The following is a 22,693-nucleotide window of genomic DNA, read 5'->3' as shown; positions in this document are numbered from 1 at the left end:
TACCCATAACGGGTCGAGCAACCCCAAAGCCAAGAGATAGACCCTGCACGCCGAGCCTGCTATCAACTATCTGGGGTAATTCGGACGGTTATCGAGTGGCTATCAGGCTAGGTCCGGGTGCGTGTACCCGGTCGATAACACGCGGTTGGGGTCGAGTTGGAGTAGGTGAGTGAGCTATCGTGCATGCGGTCAAAACCTATCGGGCTGATACTATCGATTCCATCTTCACCTATTACCATCCCTCAACTGCGTTCACCATGACACAAATCGCTGCGATAGAGGGCAGGCCTGCGGTGGTCAACATCGACAAGCCCTGGCTCCTACCACCGCCGATAAAATACAGGCTCATCAACGCCAACATCATAGACCCCGTCGAGGGTCAACTCATCGAAAACGCATCCGTCCTTCTCTCCAGCGGCCGTATAACCTCAATCACCACATCCCACAACATCCCCAGCAATGACGAAACCATCGTCGGCCTACAAGGGCTCTACCTCTGCCCCGGCCTAATCGATGCTCACGTCCACGTAACCGCGACGCCAGGCGAACAAGGCCTCAAAAACACCTACAAGGCAATCCCTGCCTCGATGAACCACTACCGAACCACGTACGTCGTCCGCGAGATGCTCGCGCGAGGATTCACAACAGTCCGTGACTGCGGCGGCGCCGACGCAGCCCTCAAGCAAGCGATTAACGAGTGGCTGATTATCGGGCCTCGTCTGAACATCGCAGGCCATGCGCTCTCGCAAACAGGCGGACACGGCGACCAGCGCGACGCACACGTCGACAGCGACATCCAGTGTTGCGCTGGCCATAAATCCGGCATCAGCCGACTCTGCGACGGCGTGCCAGATTGCATCGTCGCCACGCGGGACGAGATGCGCAAAGGCGCAGACTTCATCAAGATCATGGCCGGCGGCGGCGTCGCAAGCCGCCTCAACAACCTCTCCCACTCCCAGTTTCTCGACGAGGAACTCAGCGCGATTGTGCGCACGGCCGAGTCCTTCGACACATACGTCACGGCGCACGCATACTCAAATCGCGCAATGCGCCACGCCGTGCAAAACGGCGTCCGGGGAATCGAGCACGGGAACTTCCTCGACGAAGAAACTGCCGCATTTCTCGCAAGCAAGGATGTCTTCTTCACCCCGACGCTGGCAACATACCACACGCTCATGAAGAAGCCCTTCGACACATGGATCACGCCCGATCTCATGGCGAAGAATATCCGCGTGATGGAAGCCGGGTTGCGCGCGCTGCAGATCGCAGAGAGCGCTGGGCTGACGGTTTGTTTTGGGTCTGACTTAATGGCGAGCATGCAGCCGTTCCAGAATAATGAGTTTTCGATCCGTGAGAAGGTGCAGTCGAATCTAGCGCTTTTGCAAAGCGCGACTGTGAATCCGGCGCGGATGATGAAGATGGAGGGAGATGTGGGGAGGATCGCAGAGGGGCTGTGGGCGGATATACTGGTTCTGAAGGAGAATCCGCTAAAGGATATCAGGGTTCTTGATGACCCGGTGAATATCCTTGCTGTTGTGAAGGAGGGCAGGGTTACGTCTAGTCGGCTGTCGCAGTTTCCTGTGGATATACATGTTACTTAGTATATGGAGTATACAGCAAATTCAATTCAAGATTCACAAACAGTGTCTGTGTGCTCTCTGCATCTGTATCCCTACCCTCCTCTCACTCACTACTTTACCATTCACAATAATGCCAAACCTCAAGTAGCATCTCTCTGGAGCCGACCCACTTCGGCCCCCAAGAACTTCCCCGGAGAAGATACCAAACACACACCTCACAGCCCCAGCCCTTAACCGCATTGAGATATATTTGGCGCCGGCCCTGTCCGGCGATCGGCAGCTTGGCATCGGAATCATCACAGTACGTCAGTAGCTTCGGCTCTGCCTCTTGAGCTCTAGTGCTGATTGGGTGTTCTGCACAGTATACCGGCGGGAGTATCGAGTATCTAATGTTGAGATCGACAGTGCGCGAGAATAGAGGCGGTGGTGATATTGAGACAAAGTGCATCATCGTTCATTCATCTACGTACTATAGTACGTCATGGAGACCTAGATATCAACAACAGGCAGCAGTTGGCAATTCACGAGCATGGTATAAATAGGGGTGCAATGTATGTAACTCCAAGGTCTCTATCCTTCAAACCAGAGAAGCTCTTAGCTACCTTTATACTCTTTTCTTTCCATCCTCCATTGTCACGGACACGAGACTCGGCCCCAGATACCTAAGACACACGATAGTTATCAACTTATTCCAGCCAAGCCACAACTACAACCACAACCCAGACACAATCTAAACCAACTCGACCATGCACTTCACCACAACCACCCTCACGACCTTCACCCTCACAGCCGTAATCCTTACTCTAACCTACCCTTGCCCCGCGCACGCCGGCCAAAAAGTAAAAGCCGTCTGGTCCACCGGCAGCTTCAACACCGTCAACGGCGCACAAGGCGTCTCCGGGCACAGCAAGGGCTTCCACCTGCTCACCTCCGAGGGGAAAGACATCTACAACGCGGCATATCCGGACGGGTACTCGCCGTGCGCGACCGGGGATGGGAGGACATTCCGGCTTGACGGGGGGTGTTTGAAGGACGCGGCGTATGAATTTAACTGCAAGCTGCCGATGGGCGGGCAGGTGGACAGCTGTGAGGTTTTCAATGGGCATGGGGGCAGTTTAGGGTCTGCGGACGCGGAGCAGGAGACGGAGTTTTTTGGGCTGGGGATCTCGATGAGTGGGAAGTGTGCGGTGGATTTCGAGTTGGCGGAGGGGGTGCAGTGTGGTGAGCAGGGGGGGTTGACGGGGCATAAGCTGTAGGGTTGGAAGAGTGGCGAGGGTGTATTGCGAGGCAGTACTCTGACGGTGGATAATGAGTATTATGGAACTAGGTCGCTGGTCACCTGTTGCCAGAGTAGGTATCTCAGTCTAGAGCTCTAGAATTTGTATACAAGACTTTGTTGTTGTTTACTGCTCTATCAGCCGAAGAATGACATGAAATCCCCATCCCCGCCTGGAAAGTCAAACAAACCCGGCATGTTGATATCGAAAACGTCCATTCCCATGCCCATACTCATATCCAGCCCTGACAACGTCGTGTCACAAACATCAAGCCCGAGCGGCAATCCCGCATCATCAGCCACAACCCCAACCCCTTGCCTATCAACCGCGCTTGCAGCGCTCCTCCTATACGCCTCCCCACACTCCCCAAAACTCCTTACAACAGCCTCATACACGGCGCGCTTAACGTCTCCCTCTCTATCTTGCTGTACACCTACCCCTGTCCGTGACCCTTCTTTCAACGCCCTTATCTCGCCAAGGATAGCAGCTAACAACCCATACCGCTTCATACTAGGCGTCCCCCCGGATACGATATGGAAGAGCTGGGTATGGATATGCTCCAATCTCTGCACCAGCCCATCACGAGCCGTGTCTACATCTACATCTCCCTCCTCCAACTGCGTAATAATCTCCACACCCAGTACAGAAAGCACATCTAAACTCAGCGGGCCCTTATACGAGCCCTTCCCGCTCATGAACAGTCGACCTAAATCACTTGGTGTTTCAACCGGAGTCTCCAGCTTAAGGACATCCGCATATAAAGCGATCCTCTCTGCAGCCTCAAGACACATCTTGCGAGCATAGTAGAACCGCGGATCTTTTCTGTTCTCTGCGGGCGTGGTGAACGGTGCGTAGATGGCTAGGATGTAGCGTTGTAGCTGGATGTTCAGGAGGCCGGCGTGGAAGTGTGTATATTCCAGCATGGACGAGTTGGAGGGTCTGTCTCTGTTCTGAGTTTGAGGGCGGAAGAACGCAGCGACCTCTCGAACTGCCGTTCTCAGTTTTGCACCGAGGTCTAGTGTTTCCTGGTATGAGTGGTGCTGCGAATTGTGTATTACGTCGAGGATCTGGATTCGTAATCTCACGGATGAGTAAAGAAGGATCTGCAGGGATGTGTCAGTCATCCTAGACCTTTCGGTCTGTGATTTCCCAGCGGTAGTGCTCGCCATTACTGTCCCGGTATCCATACGCTCCAAATCCCCATCATCAACATCCATCGGCGCCCTGGTATCAAACTCAGGGACCAAAGCGGGAGTCGCACTATCCAGTGCCTCCTGAAGCACAAGTTCCAAAATCGTCGCCCACATCCGCCGGCGCATTTCCGCTTGGAATGTCGACAGCGACGCAGCATAGACTGCTGGGTCCCGATGTAACCCCATTCCCACGGCCATGCGCATCACCGAAGCAGCTGATAACCAGGGTGATGCACCAAGCCCAGACGCCTTCCGTGCGATGAGGAGTAGGCAGCCGATTTGCAACCCGTCTAGGTTCACCGTTGAAGACGCGGATGGGCCGGATAGGTACCACTGTGCAGCGTAGATCCATTTCTGAGTGAGTTGGTGTGTTTCCTCTTTTGATGAGACGGTGGTCGCAGTGTAAAATACAGTCCCGATGGAGAGTACGAGGAGCAGTTTCACAAAAAACGCCGACATGGTCGTCGATGATGTCGACTCCCGTCTCCAGAACGCCTCGTACTCCCTCCAGAACCCCGGTCCATGGAGGACACGATACACACCCTCGAAAGTGCGCATGTAACACGCTACCAACTCATCACACTGTTCTCTACCCGGTATCGTACCACGGAGATTCACGACCGGGAACGGGTCATTTATCCTAGCAGCGCGCTGGGCTTTGATTGAAGCCCGCAGCTCGCGGCGTTCTTTGATCGTGTCCACGGTCGCTTTCTTCAGGGCGCCCGTTGTAGAGTCAGGGTCCGGGTCTTTTTTGCTTAGTATTTGGATGATGCTGAACTGTGCGATGTTAGCGGGATGTCTCTGCTGTGCGATGTGTGACGTGACGGACGACGAAGGGAAGGTAACATACAGCATCCATCTTGTTACACCAGTGCGTAGGGCCCATGAACTTGACCTTCCGCGCTGAGGAACGTAGCCGGGGTGTAATTGCGCTTGTACCAAGGTCGCTCGAGACGGATTTTGTCTCCCTTCTCTGGGTTCCTACATGGTTACGCGAGTTTGGGGCCGAACTCAGTCTGGTCTCGATAGCTTGCACCCTGTCCCTGAGAGCGCGTAACTCCCGTTGGGTGGAACGTTGTGCGGTCGCTTCATCTTCTCTGGTGTCTGTGGTTGTCACCCGTTTCTCGAGTGTGCTCAAGCGACCCTGAATATCGCGGATGGTCTGGTGCAGGTCGACATTGGTGCTACCGTCTGGGTTTGATGTTGGTGTTGGCAGATTTCCGGTAATTCGCCGAGGGCTGCTTTCGGCCGGAGAGTGCTGGAGGGTATGCTCGTCTGGGAGACTATCAGTTGGTAGCGCATGGTGGGTAGTTGTTCGATCGCGGTATGAGCAGTCCATCGATGTTTTGGAGCGGCTACAGGGTCCGCAGGGGATGGTTAGGTCGCAGCGGACTTTACGGTGGCGGCACTGCTCACACGCTTTTGCCGGGCGTCTTCGCTTCCGAGGACCGTCGGACATAATCAACTGCTCAAGACTTATGAGAGAGGAGATGGGGCAGTATGAGGATGAAACGAAAAAGATGAACTGAGGTTGTCGGAAGTGGAAAGACGTTCATTAACTCCGAATGCCGAGGCCGAGGCCAAGGCCGGGTTCGGTCATAAGCTCAAAACACCGAGGTTCTACTGCTACATACTATCTAGTATATACATTCTAGCACTCTAATGCAACCACGCATGCTGCCTCTTGCTCCACTGGTGGTGCTCCTCCTTACCTAGTCGGTGCTTCTCATCATACAGTTTCTGAGACAGCTGTCGGTACAGGAATCCGCTGGCTCCGTTGTAGTAAATGCTGTGGTCCGAGTCGGTAAACCACTGAACCTCCAACTGCTCCGGCGTAACTCCAGCGCCAACAAGCGTATCGACCAGGGCGGCAGCGTTCTGGAAATGAACATTGTCGTCGCCGGTACCATGCTGGATCAGAGCACCGCCCACAACATTCTTGAAGCCCTCGGTCTTGCGGATGGCGGTTGTGTTGTATCCGTCTGCGTTGTCCTCGAGGGTCTTCATGTACCTCTCAGTATACATCGAGTCGTACAGGCGCCAGTCTGAAACAGGCGCGGTCAACAGGCCCAGGGAGAAGGCGCCGCTGTCAGTCTCAAGGACTTTGCCGGTCAGGTAACCACCGTAACTCCACCCCCAAATGGCAATGTGGTCGGAGTCAACCCAAGGCTTCTTGGCTACTTCCTTGGCAGCAAAGACCTGGTCCTCGGCCTCTAGTTTTCCGAGCTGTCTCGCGACCAGAGATCGGAACTCGCGTCCCTTGTAGCCGGTGCCTCGGTTGTCGACCGTCCATGTCACGTACTCAAGTTCAGGATCAGATGCAATGTACGCATTCCAATCCAAGCTCTGCCACCTCTTACTGACCTCCTGGGCTCCGGGGCCACCATACGGAGTGAAAAGCACAGGGTACTTCTTCTCCGGATCAAATCCGACCGGCAATCTTTGCATGACATTGAGTTTCTCGCCAGTAGGGATGGTCAGCTCAAAGTAGCTGAGCTTTGGAAGGTCGTACTCCTTGAGCTTCTCCTTCAGTGCCGCATTGCTGGTGAGCGTACGGAGAGGTGCCGTTCGGTCGATAGAGTAGAGCTCCTGGTATGGCACCTCGGGACCCGCGTAGGAAAGAATATAATATCCGGCTTGCGCGGAGAAAGAGGCACTCCAGTACGCTGCAACAGTGTCATCGACAAGGGGTGTGATCTCAAACGTGCGATACGACACCGAGTACAGGTGTCGCTCAGTGCTGTGGTGCTGGGTCGAGAGATAATAGATCAGCTCTCGCTCAGTATCGATGCTCAAGATACTGGTCACCTCCCACTCGCCTTCGGTCAGGGGAATGGGGTCGCCGCCAGATGTTGCAAAGAGATACAAGTGCGCCCAGCCGGAGTGGTCGGAGATGTCCACATAGTAGTTGGTGGATGAGTTTCCAAGAGCGCCAACGTACGCGACTGAAAGCAAGTTGTCCAGCCATCCATCGGTTCCGTCACGCTCATAGGAGACGCTCGTCTCGCCAGATTCGGTGTCCACGATCACGACCTTCAATTCATCCTGCACACGGTTGTACGCCTTGACAGCCAATTCAGTATGTGTGTCAGTGACCCACGCGACTTCTCCGATAATCAGCTCGCTAGCTTCGAAAGCATCAATTGGGATGGTCGAGACGGTGTTGTCGCTGAGATCAAGGATGTTCAACTTGACCGTGGGGTTGGTCTCGCCGACTTTGGGGTACCGAAGCTCGAGTTCACGGGGGTATGGAGGCGCAACCTCCTGGTTGTCCATGTAATACGGAATGGTGAAAGTCTTAACACCGGTCTCGTTGAAAGTCAAGAACGCGATAAACTCGGCGTCCGGCGAGAACCACAATGTAAACCGATCGCCGAAAATCTCCTCCTCATAGACCCAGTCGGGGACGCCGTTGAACAGATCCGGCCCACCATCTTCAGTTATCGCAGTGACCGAGCCATTGACCCAAGTATACAGGTTGTTTCCACGAACGAACGCGATAGAGTCCCCGGTTGGGCTCCACGCGGCATACTGGATGTCTCCAACCTGGTCCTCAACGAGAGGAACCGACTCAAAAGTCTCAACGTCTTGAATGAAGTAGTCTGCAAAGTACGAATGGCGGTACTGCTTTGTGTAGTTGGTCGCCCACAGCACCGACGACAGATCAGGACTGATCCAGTACTCCGACGTGTCCGCAGGGACCTCCTCAGCAGGGATGATCGTCTGCGACTGATTGGTCACGATGCTCTCGATCTTGAGCGTCCCGTCCAGCTCCTGGACGACATACTCGCCGTCATTTCCGGTCGCGATCCATTGCACGGAGACTGAGTTAGGCGACAGAGAGAGAGGAACGGTCTCATTGAAGGCCAAGCGCTTCGATCCAGCTGCGCGAGGCACGCGTGGCTCATAAGGAACAGCGATGGCCGGAGCAACACTCACGAGGAGAGCAAGAGTGAAAGACTACGGCCGTTAGTTTCACGTCAACGAATTTCAAGAGTTTGTCTCACCTTCATGGTGGCGATCCCCGCAGCAACTGTTGCCTGGCTGCGCAGACTTCTGGGCGACGGACTTGATTTAAATCATGGAGACAAAGCACCGCCGCTTAGCCCCCGCAGAACAATGGCACCTCCAGCTTATCATCGGAGATGGGGATTGGCCCACAGATTGCCAGTTGCTCCTCAGGAACAAGGTGCTAGGTGCTGCCAAGGGACGATTGCAAGGGGGACCGGCGATAACCGTCAGAAAGAAGGCACGATCGGCGCTCATTGTGCTGTTAGTGCTGCAACCCAAGAGTCTGGACTAATAATAAAGAGCGTGATAACAATATCAACTGATATGAAAGCATCTCCAAGGTAGTATGCCAAGCAAAGGCACCATTCAACACCATTTTTAGCGGTGGATTGCTTGTTGAACTTGGCTGGGATCGAAATCGCGAAATACGAGGGTCGCCAGCACGTGACAGACAGCCAAACAACACGCGACTTGGTTCAGCTCTCTATCTTTAACAAACAACTCTCTCTTTGTCACTGCATTGTCTAATGATCAATCCGAATCACTACCTTCGCAAAATGCTTCTTCTCCTTCAACCGCCGATACGCCTCTTTCGCCTCCGCAAGCTCAAACACCACGTCATCGATCACCGGCACAACCTTCTTCTCATCGATAAATTGGACCACCTCTCTGAAATGGTTGCGACTTCCGGCAAGGATGCCACGAACAATGCAAGTATGTATCAATGCTGCGAATAGAGGCACGACCTCGGCACTACTGTCGCCAACGCCTCCCACCACCAACAACACACCATCAACTCGCACCGCTGCAAGAGAGTGAGGGAACGTCTCGTTTCCACCAATGTCAACGACAAAGTCGAACCCTCTTCCATTCGGCGTCAATTGTCGGGCTTCTTTACCCCAGGTGTCCGGACTGGTGCGATAATTGATCACGTGTGATGCACCCAGCGCTTTGAGACGCCCGGCGCGCTCCTTAGTCGAGGTCGTCGCGACGACTGTGGCTCCAGCAGCCACAGCGATCTGCAGCGCCGCAATGCTGACACCGCCTGTGCCTTGGACGAGCACCCAGGAACCGGGGCCTACTTGTTTCCCTTTCAGCCCGAAGAGGGCGTTCCACGCGGTCACCCAGGTACATGTCAGGGTAGCGGCGGGCAACCAGTCTAAAGTCGTTGGTGCATGAACCAGGGCGGCGCTTGAAAAGACCGCCCATGATCGCAGCGTGCCATCAGGTCCTTGGCCAAGGCTGTCGACAGCTTCTGCAATGCCGGCCAGCGCATCGTCGCCTTCAGCCTCAATGAGATTCGGCGAGCAGTTGGTGAGGACTCTATCTCCTGGCTGAAAGTCGTGAACAGAAGCTCCGACAGCTTCTACGATTCCAGCACCATCGCACGCGGGAACAACCGGTGGCGTGATGGGTCCGTTTATACCCTAGAAGAGTCAGCATGATCTCGCATACGGAGCTGATACAGTACGCACCATCGGGCCGGCAATGACCAGTTCTCTATAGTTGAGACTAGCGGCCTTCATCTTGACGAGGACTTGGTTTGGAGCGAGGTCCTTTGCAGAGGGGATGCTAATGTCCTGCTGATACTCGAGCGACTTTTCAAAGCCTTCTTGCCCGGTCAAGATCCATTGTCTAGCCATGGTAATGTTTATTCAAGTTGCGCGATGTGAGTGATGTTGGAGATTCGGTGTTGGTGTTGGCAGACTCTATCTCGAGGGTATTGCGCCCTTAAATATTGTCGCCGCGGCATGTACGCTCAGCACACAATTACGCCGGCTCATCTGATTTTCCAAAGTAAGTAAATCAGTTTCGCTCGTACCAGGGCCGACTGAAGAGATCACCGTCTCCAACAGCTGTCTTGAACTGGCGGGCGAGCTTCTGGTTTTCCAAATTAGGAAAATCAGATTCTAACAAGCGTGTCGGAGTAAGCCAATGTGGTACCCCGGGGTGAATCTGATTGGTCGCTTTGCTTTTTACGTTGCCAGCCCAGTCTCCATCGGATTTAGCGCGGGTTCGGGGTGGCTGACCGTCTGACGGAAGACTCCAAGTTATGGAAATCGTCAAACGCGCATTTGAAATCTGGATTCATCATCATCATTGTGTCCTGACAAATTCACTGTCCTTGAGATAGTTCATGAGCTCTGAACGTCGATAGTGGTGTCGGCGTCACATATCTCCTTCCAGAGCGCCCGAAACCGCCCAATCACGCCGGCATCGCCATCCTTCAGGAACCTCTTTTCTAACAACTCCAACGGCTGTTTCCATCCTCGAGCCTGCATCCAGTGCACTGCCCTCGAAATCCCATCTATAAAGAAAGCTCTTTCGGCCGATCCCTCCTCCGCAGCAACGGCTCCAATCATGAGGTGGAACGACGACAGGTCCATATATGAGCAACCCTTGATTGGGAACCGGACGATCGCCTCTTTCAGTTCACCAGCGAGATACGTCAAATGTGCTTGCGACTGCGTAGGCCATAGGAGGTACAGTAGCAGCTCAATTGCACGAGCTGCTGCATCGATGTACGGACTGTCATGGATTCGTAACCCGCGAGCTTCATAGTGTAGAACGGCCACAGGCTCCTCGATCTCTCGCGCAATGCTCATCGGGTCGAGAGGCTGTTCGTGGTGCAAATCGATAACCCTTCGTAGCCTCGCGACTCTGTCGCATATGTCCGCGAGTTCCTGTACTTTCCCTTCGTGGCAGTTACCCAATGCCTCGATAATGCTTGGATGCCAGATTCGTGGAAAGTCGAAAATCCTGTTGACCGAGTCACTACAGCGTGGTCAGCCTAGAGTATTCCATCGCCTGATCAAGGATCACCAACTGAATGATAAAATCAACAAACCACAACGGCAGAGTCTGTGGGTCCCTCGACAGCCTGTCTTTGATCACTTGCGTCAATCCCTCGGTGTGGATTTTGAACGCAAAGTCGTCGTGCGCGAGAGCCGCTCCAAAAGCCATGGTGATGATGGCGCCGAGAATACCATCTGTACGAGTCGACGCCGTCATGATACTCTCTTTAATGAGGTTGACAGCGACACACGAATGATGCTCTGCCTGTATCTGCCACGCATTGTCCGGCGACCACTGTCGCGCTGCTATAGCTAGTGATGCTTCGACGAGAGCCGGTTCCGAGGCAATGAGATTAAACCACGCTGCTTCGCTCGGGCTATCAGCCGCGCGTCTACCTTCAAGAAAGACCAGTTCTTGGAGTTTGTAGACTGCATCGTTAGCTCATCTAGCGTAGCCTTTCGACGGGAAAGCACCACCTACAAGCTGCGATGTTGTCTGGTGAATTCAGCTGGACTTGCATGGGTAGGGCCGTCTCTATGCGTTTATCGATTGCAGCAATCTGCTTCCGTGTTCTCTTCGCCTTTGAATTCGGCTCAGTCACTCTGCCGCCGGTCATTCGCTCGCGTCGTTTAGCAAAATTGGTTCTGGTGATGTGCGCTCTCATCCGCTTAGCGGCTGGTCCGGATAGACTCGACGCCCCGGTTGTGTTCACGAAGGTGAGGGTTGAGCAGTCCATCGCTGTCAATCTGTCCTGTCTATTCTACGAGAATGCCCCGTAAGCATCGAAGACCGCTAAGAGAGAGTCAGGATGGACGAACGAGCGATGGAGTCAGCCGCAGAGTGGATTAATAATCGGGTTTCGGGGCTTACTTTGAGCGTCGTCTCTTACGAACGCCTCTCAGAGTCTCAGCACTTTACCAACTTTGATGGTAAACAATTAAACAAGATCTGCTCGATCAGAATTGCCCGCCTACTTCTATTTTTGTGCTTGCTATTGTGGTGGTTCTCGTCACTTCCTACGCAGCTTTAGCCTACCTGAAGCCATTTTGCCGCACAGCCCTGGATCCCAGCCAGATTGACAATTTATGGCACTTCGTGTATGAGTCAAATATTTGATCTCATATGAAACTCAGCGATGGCACGATGCATGAGTCGAGATCTATCAATTTATTTGCGGCAAGCCCATTACTACATCAAAGGCTACCTTATCATCCGAGCATTTATCGGCACTGAAACCACGATTCTTCAGGATTTTTACTGTCTATCATGGCTAATCCCATGATTATTGAACCAACAGCAGCTCGAGACTGCTCAGAGATGGTTGCTCTTGACCTATACCATACATTTCATGCGTGCAAGTCCCGCAGATGAGGACTTAGGTCAGGGAAACCAAGGCACAGGTTCAATGTCTCAACCATGGGCGTCTCCCGCAGTTTCTGCCACTCTTCGTGGTATATCCGGGCTTAACATGTGATTGATGCTTTGGGTGCCCGAATATACTTCGTCTCGACTGATGTCAGAGCTATCAAAGGCATACCTTCCACCGTTAACCGACAGTAGCATTGTGAGCAATGGCGTTGACGGCCCTTGAGATTCATGTTTATTCTGAGGTTGGTGCTTGGGAACATGATACCTTGTCTCACGCGTTCCTAATCTCAAATACATTGCTCGGATAGGGCCTCATGTGGCTGTTGGCTCTATCTTCAATGATAGCTCGGCCTTGGAATCAAGCTCCTCGAGTATTAGACGTGAGTTCGACATCTGTTACTTCATATTCCCGAAGAGCTGGCGCAGGTCACCCCATAGATTCTAAAGGCGGGTAGACCACAGTGACTGGCTGAGTAGCATGTGCGATACGCTATTTACGCTTCTTACTGACGGTCTATCCCGAGTTCAGCGCCATGTGATCATTATACAACGACAAGCTACGCCCAATGAGGAACCGCTGAAGTGTCCCAGTATCGATATATTGGTCCTCGCAGCAGGATATAATATCAAACTTTGATGCACTATCTCCCTGTCACCGATGAGTGGGTTTAAAGTTGTTGAACAAACCGTGATTAAATACAGTACGCTGACATCTTCACCTTCTTCGTCCTCTCCCATGTAGAATACCTAGAATGAAACTCATATTCTACTATACATTTTTCCCCAACGACAGATCAACCATCGTGATCGACACGGCCAAGACCCCTCAGCCATGCAGGGTCCAGAACTATCGTTTTTCATTGGATATCTCGCAGCGCTGGATGTTTCCATTTCTAGTTGAGGCTATGCAGGGGCCATCCCGAGGTTTTCCAGATGATGTAATAACTCTACTAACGAGGCATACATGAACAACAGGGGCCAAGGCGTTCTTGGAGTTGCCACCATCCTTGGCTATCGTGTTCTATGTGAACACTGTATACAAGCTCTAGGGTATACTTGCGTCATAAGCTTCAGCAGACGTTGAAGCCAGAGCGTTTCCCACATCACAGACTTAGATATTATTTGCGAGCCGTGTATTGCTGGTTTTCCCGTCAAGATCAGTCGTTCTTCGTCGCTCTTGGCGGATCGGCCGATCATCTGGTGCACTGCCCACACTGCCTCATTCGGATTGTCGAGACGGTTGGAATATGTATAATGATGTTATTCAGGCGATAAATCTACAGTTATATAGACCCTGAAGGCTCACCGTATAACCTTCCAGAATATCCAAACCAAAATACTCAAGATCCCATTCAACGAAGACAAGAGACCACTCATCCCTTCATCCATACTCCTTCCTACCATACCACACAACATGAACACTCAACCCGGACCCAGGCGCCTCCCCATCTACCTGCGCTTCGGAGCAATGGTCGCCTCGCTAGCCTCCGTGATCGCATTCGGGTATTCCCAAGACCATCACGACAGAGAAGTCGTCCTCACAGAGGACATGGGCGGCCACGTTATCGCGCCAGTGACAGGGACGGTAAGTCTTCACCACCTCCTTCAGTTTCCCTCGAGCAATGCGCTGACAGTACATAATGAACAAGGTTGAATACACCCTCATCTGGTCCCTAATCATCGGGTGCATCGAACTCGCCCACAAACCACCCATCCACCCGGGGATCTACGTCGCATTCGATCTCATTGCGTGGATCGCACCAACCGTCACCCTAGCCCTGTACCTAGCCATGCACGAGCCGTATTTCTCCGGCGATGGATACAACTGCGGTCGTGACTGGCGGGCTAACTGCATCGGGAAGCAGGTTGCCAGTGTAGAGCATTTCGGGACTGCGATGGGGTTTTTGGCTGTGTATGCTGCCTCTATCAATATCTGGGATTGATGATTGATGCTAACGTGGTGCTTTAGGATCATTCACTTCATGTATTTTGTGTGGGCTTGTATTGCCACGGATAGGCTGCGGAAGAGCCAGCGCGCTGCGGGTGGTGGTGCCAAGACTGCCGCCTGAGGAGGAACGGAAGCGGAACGACGGGTGCGTGGAATGATTCGGGCGAGGAATTGTGCTGGCTGGAATGAGTATTTACACGCTTTGCTGTTGTTTCTGTTGAAGGATTTTATGTATAGAGTATAGAATATGTCAGAAGCTAATGTTTAATGTCTAATGATGGATTGTTATCTGATGCTTTTTTGTTTGGCTATTCCAACGTGGCCGGGAAAGCGCCAAGACTCTCCCCTCGCGACCGACGGAAGTGCTCCGTAGGCAAAATCAGATGAAGAAAGACAAGGCAACATTGTGTGGCTAGCCACTCTGGATTGCAGTTAATGAGTAACTGGGGGCTACGATAGCTACTGGCGAGTAATTCTTGTGCAGTCGGTTAAGTTGATAGATTGTCCGCTATTACCAAGGACATAGGTACCGTATCTCCAGCTACTTTCCCTCCCAATTGCACGTGCAAACACCCGACCCCGGGACCGGTTTCAACCATCACAACCCAACACATCAACCTCAAGTACACAGAGTGGACTGCTCTATACTAGACAACAATCCACCTAGCAGATAGGAAGATCAGGCCAGAACCACCTCTTGAAAATCGGGCCTGCATTCCCGCAGTCCGTGCCGGAGTAATTACAGTCAGTTGCCTGATCTGTGTCCTGGACATTGTCCGCCCCGATAGTCCAAGACATGCCGCCTTCAACATCAAGGATATACAGCTCCGGCCGGCCGTCGTTCCACTGGAGGATAACCGATTCCCCGCAGATATCGTCGAGGATAACGCCGCCGGTGTTGGTGAGGTATTCTTCGAGGTCTTCGGCTTCGCCGGTGCTGTTTGGGGTTTAGCAATCATGTAACGGACCTGTCTGTTTCTTGGGAGGAATGCAAAGGTCTTGGAGACGGGGCTAGGCAGGAGAGAGGGGTGTGGGGCTCTTGCAGGTAGGGCTGAACAAGAGCAAGGAAAGGAATACAACAAGGCATAACACTAACCTGATCTCCTGTGTACCAGGACCACAGACGTCTACGCCTGGAGACCACATCTGATACCATCCGCAGGCTGCACCCTGGCCGGGGGGTGCGAGCGTACACGCACTAGAGAGGCAGAGATCCCCAGCAAGGGCCAAGGGGCCGGACATAAGAATGCCAGCAGCGAAGATGGTAGTTGCTTTCATTTTGACGAGTGAGATAGTGATCAGAAAGAAACAAACTGGAGAACAGGCGTCCTTGTGTTTGATTACCAGAGCCATTCCCACCTACCTCTTGTTACCTTTATATACTCCCTGCCAAGAAGGAAGGAGCCTGTACGGAGTCCTACTCTAGATGCCATCATAATTCAGGTCTATCTCAAGCTTCAGCTATCACCCGAATCATAATTGCATCAGCCAAGGGTTAGTATAGCAAGCTGAGGGTAACTTATCCATGTCGAGGTCTTGAAAACGCAGGGTTCTTGAGTGAGAAGCAAGTTATATATGTTCCCGTGGACGTCGTAGACACAGATAGTGGGGGGAATAGGATTCGGCCCCCATGGTATGATTCTGCCAAACATGCAGTTGGTGCATTGGGACACTGCGATTCGAGTACCAAGGTACTATCTATATTAACCAAGAGGGAGCCAAGGATGTTCTTCGGGGGCCAAAAGTCGGTTATTGGATAGAAGCTCTCTTGCAGGTCTTGATCCACCTATACTGCAAGGGTCGAACCCGGTTTTATATGCTCGGCGCGTGCGTGCAGGCGCTCTGTTGTTCAGCTACTAATACTATATTCTCACCACGGCTGCAGATCATTGAGTTGATGGTAACGGTGCTCACTGCTGACGGCTTTTGCTCTTGCTACTGGGTGTGTCTAGTTAAACTTATCCTGCTCTCTGTCTTGACTCTGTACGAGCAACTGTGCTTTTCCGAACCATCATCTGATGTCATCTATATTATCCGATGTGATGCAGGTCTTTGGCAAATATAGTAGAGATTTCTTGGCAAATGCTAAGCAATCCGCGCAGTCTGCCAAGTATTAGCTCGGACAATACTGTTAGTTCTCTATCCCATAGTGATAACTGGTACAGGGACAGGTGATGGCGGATGCGCTTCTAGATATCAAACATACAAACATACTCTATGTACCCGTTTTTTCTCGTCGGCGAGCACATCTGGGTCAGATGAATGACGTGAAGACAGGGTAATTTCTCGTGAGTAATCTGAGTTGTTGTACAAGGATTGCACGTTGTAAGAGCTACTGACGAGTAATTTTAGAGGTGGTGTTTTGGCAGGTTGTTAGCTTAGTATAAGAAATATATATATTCTGTACTTAGCAAGATTCTAGCTAACGGATTTCAAGTGAGTCCTAAAATAACCGCATGTTATACAGCAAGTTGTGATTTATAAAGGCCTTTACATTTACTCTCAAGGATGATTGGTTCAGCCCTTTACCTACTTTCCCTATAATAGTCGCCCATCTCTTTCTCTTCCTCGCAGCGAGATCGATCATTGTGGTGGAAATGTCACCTGATCTAACGAGGATATGGTTTGCGTTCTGCCAAGATCCACCGCCTCAGGCATGCAGGCACATTGTTCATTGGCGGACCATCACAAGTCTTTCGAAGGCTCATGGAAGATTCCATCCGCCTCACCACGACGAACCCCGGTACCGAAGCGGGCCCTCAAAGTCCCAACGTGGCCTCGGCCGATCATCTATCTGTGTCTGTGAGTGTGAGCTGAGGCCTGACGAGAATTTTACGGGTGAAGCTGGTCCTGGAGGGTCCATCGGTCCAGCGCCGTGGTCGAGTTTGTCGGCGCGGCTCGAAAACGAATCTTCACGGCAGGCACACCGCAACGAGTCAACAACTCGACGAGCCCCTGCGCTGGAGCAAAGTTTTCAACGAATCATCGAGTTCAATTATCTGGCTCGTGGCGAATTTCGTTCAACCGACAACAACAGTTGCAGCGGCCAGCGGCCGAGACAGGTGGAACCAGCTACCGAGATCTCGCCGATGTCGCTGTCCCTGGCGGAGCCGGAATCGCTTTCCTCGATAGTCGATACAACGTTGGTGAAATTGTCAGTGTCTTGGCTGAGGGCTCAGGGATCAGTAGTGAGATGAGAAGGGAGTTGGGATCCGCTTGAATTGCTTCTGCCAGAACTGGCCTTGTCGCCGAGTCTCTGCTAGTGCTTGCCTGGATTTGGCTCTATCGCCGAGGGTTGTCGCGTCGACGGCGCACTTGGCGATTCCATGGCTGCAGATCATTTGAGGTTAAGCAGACGAATGGTAAGTATGAGGTCGATTTTCTATTGAGTTGATGGTATGCGTGCTGATTGTTGACGGGTTTGCCTGCTACAGATTTCGTCTAGCTTACCCTGTCCTTCGTCCCGATCCTCTACGAGCAACGGTGCCATTTGGAACAATTAACCGATCGCGATCATGCCATGCATATTACCCGAGCCGAAGCAAAGCCGTCCCTGACAAACATGGAAGAGCCGTGATTGATATTTCGCTTGGCGGATGCTAAGCGATCCGCCAAGTTGTTAGCTCGTAGGACAATACTGCTGGTTATTTGGTGATATACAGGGACAGACGATGGGCAGAGGCGCTTCCAGATGTCATACTTACTCGATGTGCGGGATTGCTCATTTCGGCAAGCACATCCCAAATAGACACTAGGGGAGGCAGTATTGCCTAAGCAGTCTGAGTTTCGTCTCTTATGCGACTTGAGCTATTGTTCAGGGAATGGACCGCAAGACGCTCTTCAGCATTCAAGCGTCCTCCACATAACACCTTCATCCTCTGCAATACCTACCGGGGTCCCAGTTCACGTGGGTTGATTTGCATGGGAGCACGGTCGTCACTCGCTAAGCTGTCGTATACCCTGGTATCATTTGGACCATCCTGGGGTCCGTGCTAGTTTCCGACCGTGCAAGATGAAGTAGCGGCATGCCGAAACCGCAGAGCGACAATAAATCCTGAACATGGTACGCAAGCCACTTCGGGATATCAATCTACATGGGATTGGGGTTCATGGGAAGTATATCCCCAATCACTAAACAATTACATAGGCATTGAGCAAAGATCGCGAAGGCCATCAGAACCAATCTTTCGACACCGAAAGACGAGGCCATGCGCCATGTTTCACAAATCAATTGGCTACCTTCTCGAAGCACTGCAGCCCAAATGCGCGAGAACCCGACTGGCCATAAGAAGGCTGCCTTCGTGCATGAGAGTGTCTGCATAGCAAAGTCTTCCCTGGGACGCGAACCGTGCGTAAACCAAGTATGCGCAACGGGGTAATCTGGCCAAACGAGATCGATCAGATCCGGCGGAGCAGGTTCCAGGAATGTTTCCTAACCATGGCGGTTGCGGCGTATGGCAAGCCTCAGCATTCCCCGCGTAGAACGTCTCCACCTTGGACGTAGTAGCCCTGAATCATTGTACGGAGTAGAGAGATAGATTATGGCATATGGACGGGCAAATAGCTGCACCTACCCCGGACTCGATCAAGCGCCTGATTGGCGTACTCGATACGTATCTTATAATTGGCTCTCTGATTGCTGGACCCCCGAACGATGAGCTGAAACCCGTCAGCATGCCGGGGCGGAGTTCATCTGGTCCCGAGGTCCTTCCTTCCGATCTTCTCGAGCATAGCGAACAGTGAGATGGCCATTTCCTGAGTTCTGGCCATGTTTTCAAAGAGGCAAATATCATTTTGCCTGCCGCAAGGGATAGCGCAGTTCCCGCCTCTTAATTTCATTGCCAGCATGAACCGCTCACCGATTCTGGGGCAAACCCGGGGCGAACTGCAGATACTGCACTGATTATTGCGCTGGCTCTGCAGCCCGATCTTCAATCCACCAGTAGCTAGCGGCTACTACAGCCACACATCACTTTGCAGGTGATAGGCCGGCTGACTGTCGCTGAGTGGCTTGTCAGCGCTGCACTGGCTGGGATGTATTCGAAATCTGAGCAATTGGTCCTGCTATGTGCGACCCCCTAAACTTGAGATGCCTGCTGAACACGTCTGTGAGCGCACAGCTTCTGCGCGTGGCTCAGGGGAAGGAACCATGGTGGTGGTCTTATAAGTGTAGAGCCCGAGGGATCCTGGCCGACCGTCCTGGCTTGTCGTTACTTGAATTTTTGAGAGTCCTTGCTCCTCCTGGGTGACGATGGCCTCGTGGTTTCGATTGGTGACTATCTCTGTGCTGGCAGTGTCATGCCTGGCGCGTACCCTGAGTACAGTGCCTCACCCAACGTGTACCTCACTCAACCAGAGGAAATCATGGTAGGTTACTCTGGCGGGATGGCATTCGCCGAGTAGCGCTGATCCAAATAGGAGCGCGTTAACAAACCGCGAGAAAGCCGGTGAGTAGTAGTGTACGTGATGAATACCTAGACGCCAGGGGGCTGACGGAGGCAGAGTACATTCTCGCAGAACAGTGTCTGCTCCAGCATCCCGTGATTACCGACACGGTTGAGGGCGCACGAACGGTTTGGGACGAACTGCATCAGACGCACATCTGGCAGGGCAACTATATCCATTACGTGGGCCATTTCCTGCCGTGGCATCGTTATCTCGTGCGCGCGCATGAGATCCTGCTTCAGACGCTGTGTGGATACTCCGGGGCGCAGCCGTACTGGGACGAGTTGACGGACTGGGAGTCGGCCCCGCTGCGCGAAGCGTCGATCTTTGATCCGGTGTTTGGCTTTGGCGGTGATGGAGTGGGAGGTGAGTTATTATCACTTATCTTTGAGTTCTTATGGGGTGGTAGTGCTGACGTTATATCATTATGATGTGCAGCTGATAGGTGTATCCAGGACGGCCCCTTTCGAGATACGACATTGCGTATGCACCTGAACGGCGTGGGAGAGTACTGTATCAGTCGGCAGTTTAACCAAACTCTATTCGAGTGGGCGGACAGGAGAGAGATTGCGAAATGTTTTGCGATCACCAACTACACCAGCGCGTGGGAGTGCTACAACTTGTATGTGCATGCTGCAGGACATGCAGCGGTAGGGGGCGTGGTAAGACAGTCATGGTTGAGACATCGTGGAAAGTGGATTCTGACATGAGGACAGATGTTCGACACGGTGTCAAGCAACGGCGATCCAATCTTCTACCTGCACCACGCATACCTGGATCGGCTGTGGTGGCAATGGCAACAGGCGGATCAGGCCAGGCGGTTGTATGACATTGGGGGGCCAAATGTGCCGCCACAGGCAATCTTGGATACGGTGGGATTGAGCGCGCCTTCTCGAATGCTGGTGGATTATGCTGGAGACGCGGGCAACACGACCACGTTGAATCATAATTTGTGGGTGCATGGGCTGGTGCCGAACGTGACGATTGCGGAGGTGATGGACTTGGGGGGCGAGGTGATATGCGCGCGATATGATTGACTGAGAGCAAGTGTATTTCCCCGGAGTTTCCCACTCTACCAGGACGCTACGTTGCATTTAATTAATATTACTCCATCTCCGCGATAAGCATGAATGTCTTTGAGTTCGCATTATGATATGATTATCATCAGTGATGACATCCCACCGCTTGCTGTGCAACTTCTGGAAGGCCGAGGCTGCCGGTGCTAGCTGCAACAGGTTAGCGCAGGAGATACTGTCTCGTAATTCGCTGCTAGTGGTGATAAGCCCCTCGAAGCCAGCCTGCCAAGGCCCCGCCACAAGGCTTCTTAGTCACAGAAACTCTATCTCAGCGAGTGAAAAGCGGGCAGGTGGGTCAGGCCACACTTGCCTTTCTGGGACAACAAAATCCGGCAGTAGTTTCCACAGTTCCAAGCGTCGACAGCGTTGCACTCAGAGAACACTTCAAATCTCGCCTCTTCCCCTCTTCCCTCTCGAGACTCTCTCTTAACAACACTCCTTCCCAGGCCTCCCTCCCCTTCAGTTGCTCATCTCAACGCTCACGGGTCCAATTCACATCTCGCCATGGCGTCCTCAACTGACATCTCCGACTCTGAGGCCAAGAAGGGCTCCCCCCGCTCCGACAAGCCTGACCTCACCGGTCTCCCTCAGTACGATGGCGACCTCGTGGCTGAGATGAGCGAACGGGAGAGGACCGTTTACGAGCATGGTATCCAGAAGTTCAACCGTCTGGGATGGAAGCGCTTGACCATCGTTCTCATCGTCGAAGCCATCGCTCTCGGCAGTCTGTCACTGCCCTCCACCTTTGCAACCCTCGGAATGGTCGCTGGCGTCATCTGTACGGTCGGCCTCGGTCTCCTCGCCATCTATACCTCATACGTTGTCGGTCAGGTCAAGCTGAAGTTCCCTCTGGTGCACCACTACCCCGATGCTGGAAAGCTGATGTTTGGTCGTTTCGGATACGAGCTCATCAACGTCATGCTGATTCTACAATTGCTCTTTCTGACGGGTTCTCACACATTGACGGGTGCTATCGCGTGGATTGACATTACGCAGAGTGACACCTGCTCGGTTGTTTTCGCTGTTGTATCCGCCATCATCCTCTTCCTTCTCGCTGTGCCGCCGAGTTTCACCGAGATGGCCATTCTCGGTTACATCGACTTTGCCTCCATCATTGTTGCCATTGGAATCACCATCATCGCGACTGGTATCGAGAGCACGAACGCTCCTGGTGGTCTTTCCGCCGTGCCTTGGTCTGCTTGGCCCAAGGAGGATATCAGCTTCACCGACGCCTTCATCGCCATGACCAACATCATTTTCGCCTACAGTTTCGCCATGTGCCAGTTCTCCTTCATGGACGAGATGCACACTCCTCAGGACTACGTCAAGTCCATCTGGACTCTCGGTCTGACCGAGATTGTCATTTACACCGTGACCGGAGCCGTCGTCTACGCCTTTGTTGGTGTGGATGTGCAGAGTCCGGCTCTTCTTTCTGCTGGTCACCTCATGAGCCGCGTTGCTTTCGGTGTCGCTTTGCCCGTCATCTTCATCAGTGGCTCTATCAACACCGTTGTTGCAGGGCGTGTTGTCCATGGCCGTATTTTCAAGGACTCTCCGATCCGCTTCATCAACACCACTATGGGCTGGGTTACCTGGCTCGCGTTGATCGCTATTGGTACCGTGATTGCCTTTATCATTGCCGAGGTCATTCCCTTCTTCAACGATTTGCTGTCCATCTCGTCCTCGCTCTTCATCTCCGGCTTCACCTTCTACTTCCCCGCTCTTATGTGGTTCATGCTCATCCGCGAGGGACCGTGGAACTCGCGCAAGAACCTTGCCCTCGGAGCGCTCAACGTGTTCTGCTTGATCATTGGTCTGGTTACGCTGGTCGCTGGTACCTACTCCAGTATCAAGGACATTGTAAGTCATGCATCCTTTTACAACCAAGATCAATCGCTAACCTTTTCAGACGGACAAGTACAACGCCGGCACGGTCCGCGGAGTTTTCAGCTGCTCCAAGCCCGCATAATCGTTCTTTGCATTTACAGTCGGAGTCTAG

At 52.7% G+C, this 22,693-nt stretch overlaps 11 protein-coding genes across 11 annotated transcripts; 6 read left to right on the top strand and 5 right to left on the bottom strand.

Moving 5' to 3' along the window:
* The first annotated feature begins 114 nt into the window (after positions 1 to 114).
* BJY04DRAFT_80260 (amidohydrolase) lies at positions 115 to 1,642 on the top strand. The gene has a single exon (XM_073721104.1). It carries the CDS (start codon positions 258 to 260, stop codon positions 1,599 to 1,601), a length of 1,344 nt encoding a protein of 447 aa, XP_073570129.1. The 5' UTR covers positions 115 to 257; the 3' UTR covers positions 1,602 to 1,642.
* Positions 1,643 to 2,326: 684 nt separating this feature from the next.
* BJY04DRAFT_219308 (uncharacterized protein) lies at positions 2,327 to 2,836 on the top strand (the record flags this gene model as incomplete). Its single annotated transcript, XM_073716552.1, has 1 exon — positions 2,327 to 2,836. One exon carries the CDS (start codon positions 2,327 to 2,329, stop codon positions 2,834 to 2,836), a length of 510 nt encoding a protein of 169 aa, XP_073570128.1.
* A 158-nt stretch (positions 2,837 to 2,994) lies between these two features.
* Positions 2,995 to 5,509, bottom strand: BJY04DRAFT_219307 (uncharacterized protein; the record flags this gene model as incomplete). Its single annotated transcript, XM_073716551.1, has 2 exons — positions 2,995 to 4,827; positions 4,901 to 5,509. The coding sequence occupies 2 exons, from the start codon at positions 5,507 to 5,509 to the stop codon at positions 2,995 to 2,997; spliced, it is 2,442 nt and encodes an 813-aa protein (XP_073570127.1).
* A 67-nt stretch (positions 5,510 to 5,576) lies between these two features.
* dppIV (prolyl dipeptidyl peptidase DppIV) lies at positions 5,577 to 8,241 on the bottom strand. The gene is made up of 2 exons (XM_073711662.1): positions 8,058 to 8,241; positions 5,577 to 8,010 (listed from the first exon to the last, which is right to left on the bottom strand). The coding sequence occupies exons 1-2, from the start codon at positions 8,061 to 8,063 to the stop codon at positions 5,710 to 5,712; spliced, it is 2,307 nt and encodes a 768-aa protein (XP_073570126.1). The 5' UTR covers positions 8,064 to 8,241; the 3' UTR covers positions 5,577 to 5,709.
* Positions 8,242 to 8,481: 240 nt separating this feature from the next.
* Positions 8,482 to 9,704, bottom strand: BJY04DRAFT_228615 (zinc-dependent alcohol dehydrogenase family protein; the record flags this gene model as incomplete). The annotated part of the gene is made up of 2 exons (XM_073718879.1): positions 8,482 to 9,488; positions 9,537 to 9,704. The coding sequence occupies 2 exons, from the start codon at positions 9,702 to 9,704 to the stop codon at positions 8,586 to 8,588; spliced, it is 1,071 nt and encodes a 356-aa protein (XP_073570125.1). The 3' UTR covers positions 8,482 to 8,585.
* Positions 9,705 to 10,196: 492 nt separating this feature from the next.
* On the bottom strand, positions 10,197 to 11,593 carry BJY04DRAFT_219304 (uncharacterized protein; the record flags this gene model as incomplete). Its single annotated transcript, XM_073716550.1, has 3 exons — positions 10,197 to 10,836; positions 10,889 to 11,285; positions 11,338 to 11,593. The coding sequence occupies 3 exons, from the start codon at positions 11,591 to 11,593 to the stop codon at positions 10,197 to 10,199; spliced, it is 1,293 nt and encodes a 430-aa protein (XP_073570124.1).
* A 1,914-nt stretch (positions 11,594 to 13,507) lies between these two features.
* BJY04DRAFT_80219 (uncharacterized protein) lies at positions 13,508 to 14,388 on the top strand. The gene is made up of 3 exons (XM_073721103.1): positions 13,508 to 13,810; positions 13,875 to 14,137; positions 14,195 to 14,388. The coding sequence occupies exons 1-3, from the start codon at positions 13,640 to 13,642 to the stop codon at positions 14,292 to 14,294; spliced, it is 534 nt and encodes a 177-aa protein (XP_073570123.1). The 5' UTR covers positions 13,508 to 13,639; the 3' UTR covers positions 14,295 to 14,388.
* A 272-nt stretch (positions 14,389 to 14,660) lies between these two features.
* On the bottom strand, positions 14,661 to 15,692 carry BJY04DRAFT_191608 (uncharacterized protein). The gene is made up of 2 exons (XM_073711661.1): positions 15,270 to 15,692; positions 14,661 to 15,110 (listed from the first exon to the last, which is right to left on the bottom strand). The coding sequence occupies exons 1-2, from the start codon at positions 15,524 to 15,526 to the stop codon at positions 14,837 to 14,839; spliced, it is 531 nt and encodes a 176-aa protein (XP_073570122.1). The 5' UTR covers positions 15,527 to 15,692; the 3' UTR covers positions 14,661 to 14,836.
* Positions 15,693 to 16,572: 880 nt separating this feature from the next.
* On the top strand, positions 16,573 to 17,705 carry BJY04DRAFT_80177 (uncharacterized protein). The gene is made up of 2 exons (XM_073721102.1): positions 16,573 to 17,535; positions 17,608 to 17,705. Exon 1 carries the CDS (start codon positions 16,771 to 16,773, stop codon positions 17,368 to 17,370), a length of 600 nt encoding a protein of 199 aa, XP_073570121.1. The 5' UTR covers positions 16,573 to 16,770; the 3' UTR covers positions 17,371 to 17,535; positions 17,608 to 17,705.
* Positions 17,706 to 18,435: 730 nt separating this feature from the next.
* On the top strand, positions 18,436 to 20,655 carry BJY04DRAFT_219301 (tyrosinase family protein; the record flags this gene model as incomplete). The annotated part of the gene is made up of 5 exons (XM_073716549.1): positions 18,436 to 18,521; positions 19,592 to 19,620; positions 19,676 to 19,984; positions 20,057 to 20,280; positions 20,335 to 20,655. The coding sequence occupies 5 exons, from the start codon at positions 18,436 to 18,438 to the stop codon at positions 20,653 to 20,655; spliced, it is 969 nt and encodes a 322-aa protein (XP_073570120.1).
* A 543-nt stretch (positions 20,656 to 21,198) lies between these two features.
* On the top strand, positions 21,199 to 22,663 carry BJY04DRAFT_219300 (putative amino acid transporter; the record flags this gene model as incomplete). The annotated part of the gene is made up of 2 exons (XM_073716548.1): positions 21,199 to 22,554; positions 22,604 to 22,663. 2 exons carry the CDS (start codon positions 21,199 to 21,201, stop codon positions 22,661 to 22,663), a joined length of 1,416 nt encoding a protein of 471 aa, XP_073570119.1.
* Between the last annotated feature and the right edge of the window lie 30 nt (positions 22,664 to 22,693).

The sequence above is a fragment of the Aspergillus karnatakaensis genome (assembly GCF_047715665.1).
Source record: "Aspergillus karnatakaensis strain CBS 102800 unplaced genomic scaffold BJY04scaffold_31, whole genome shotgun sequence".
Classification (NCBI taxonomy): domain Eukaryota; kingdom Fungi; phylum Ascomycota; class Eurotiomycetes; order Eurotiales; family Aspergillaceae; genus Aspergillus; species Aspergillus karnatakaensis.
This window is presented reverse-complemented; position numbering and strand designations above follow the sequence as displayed.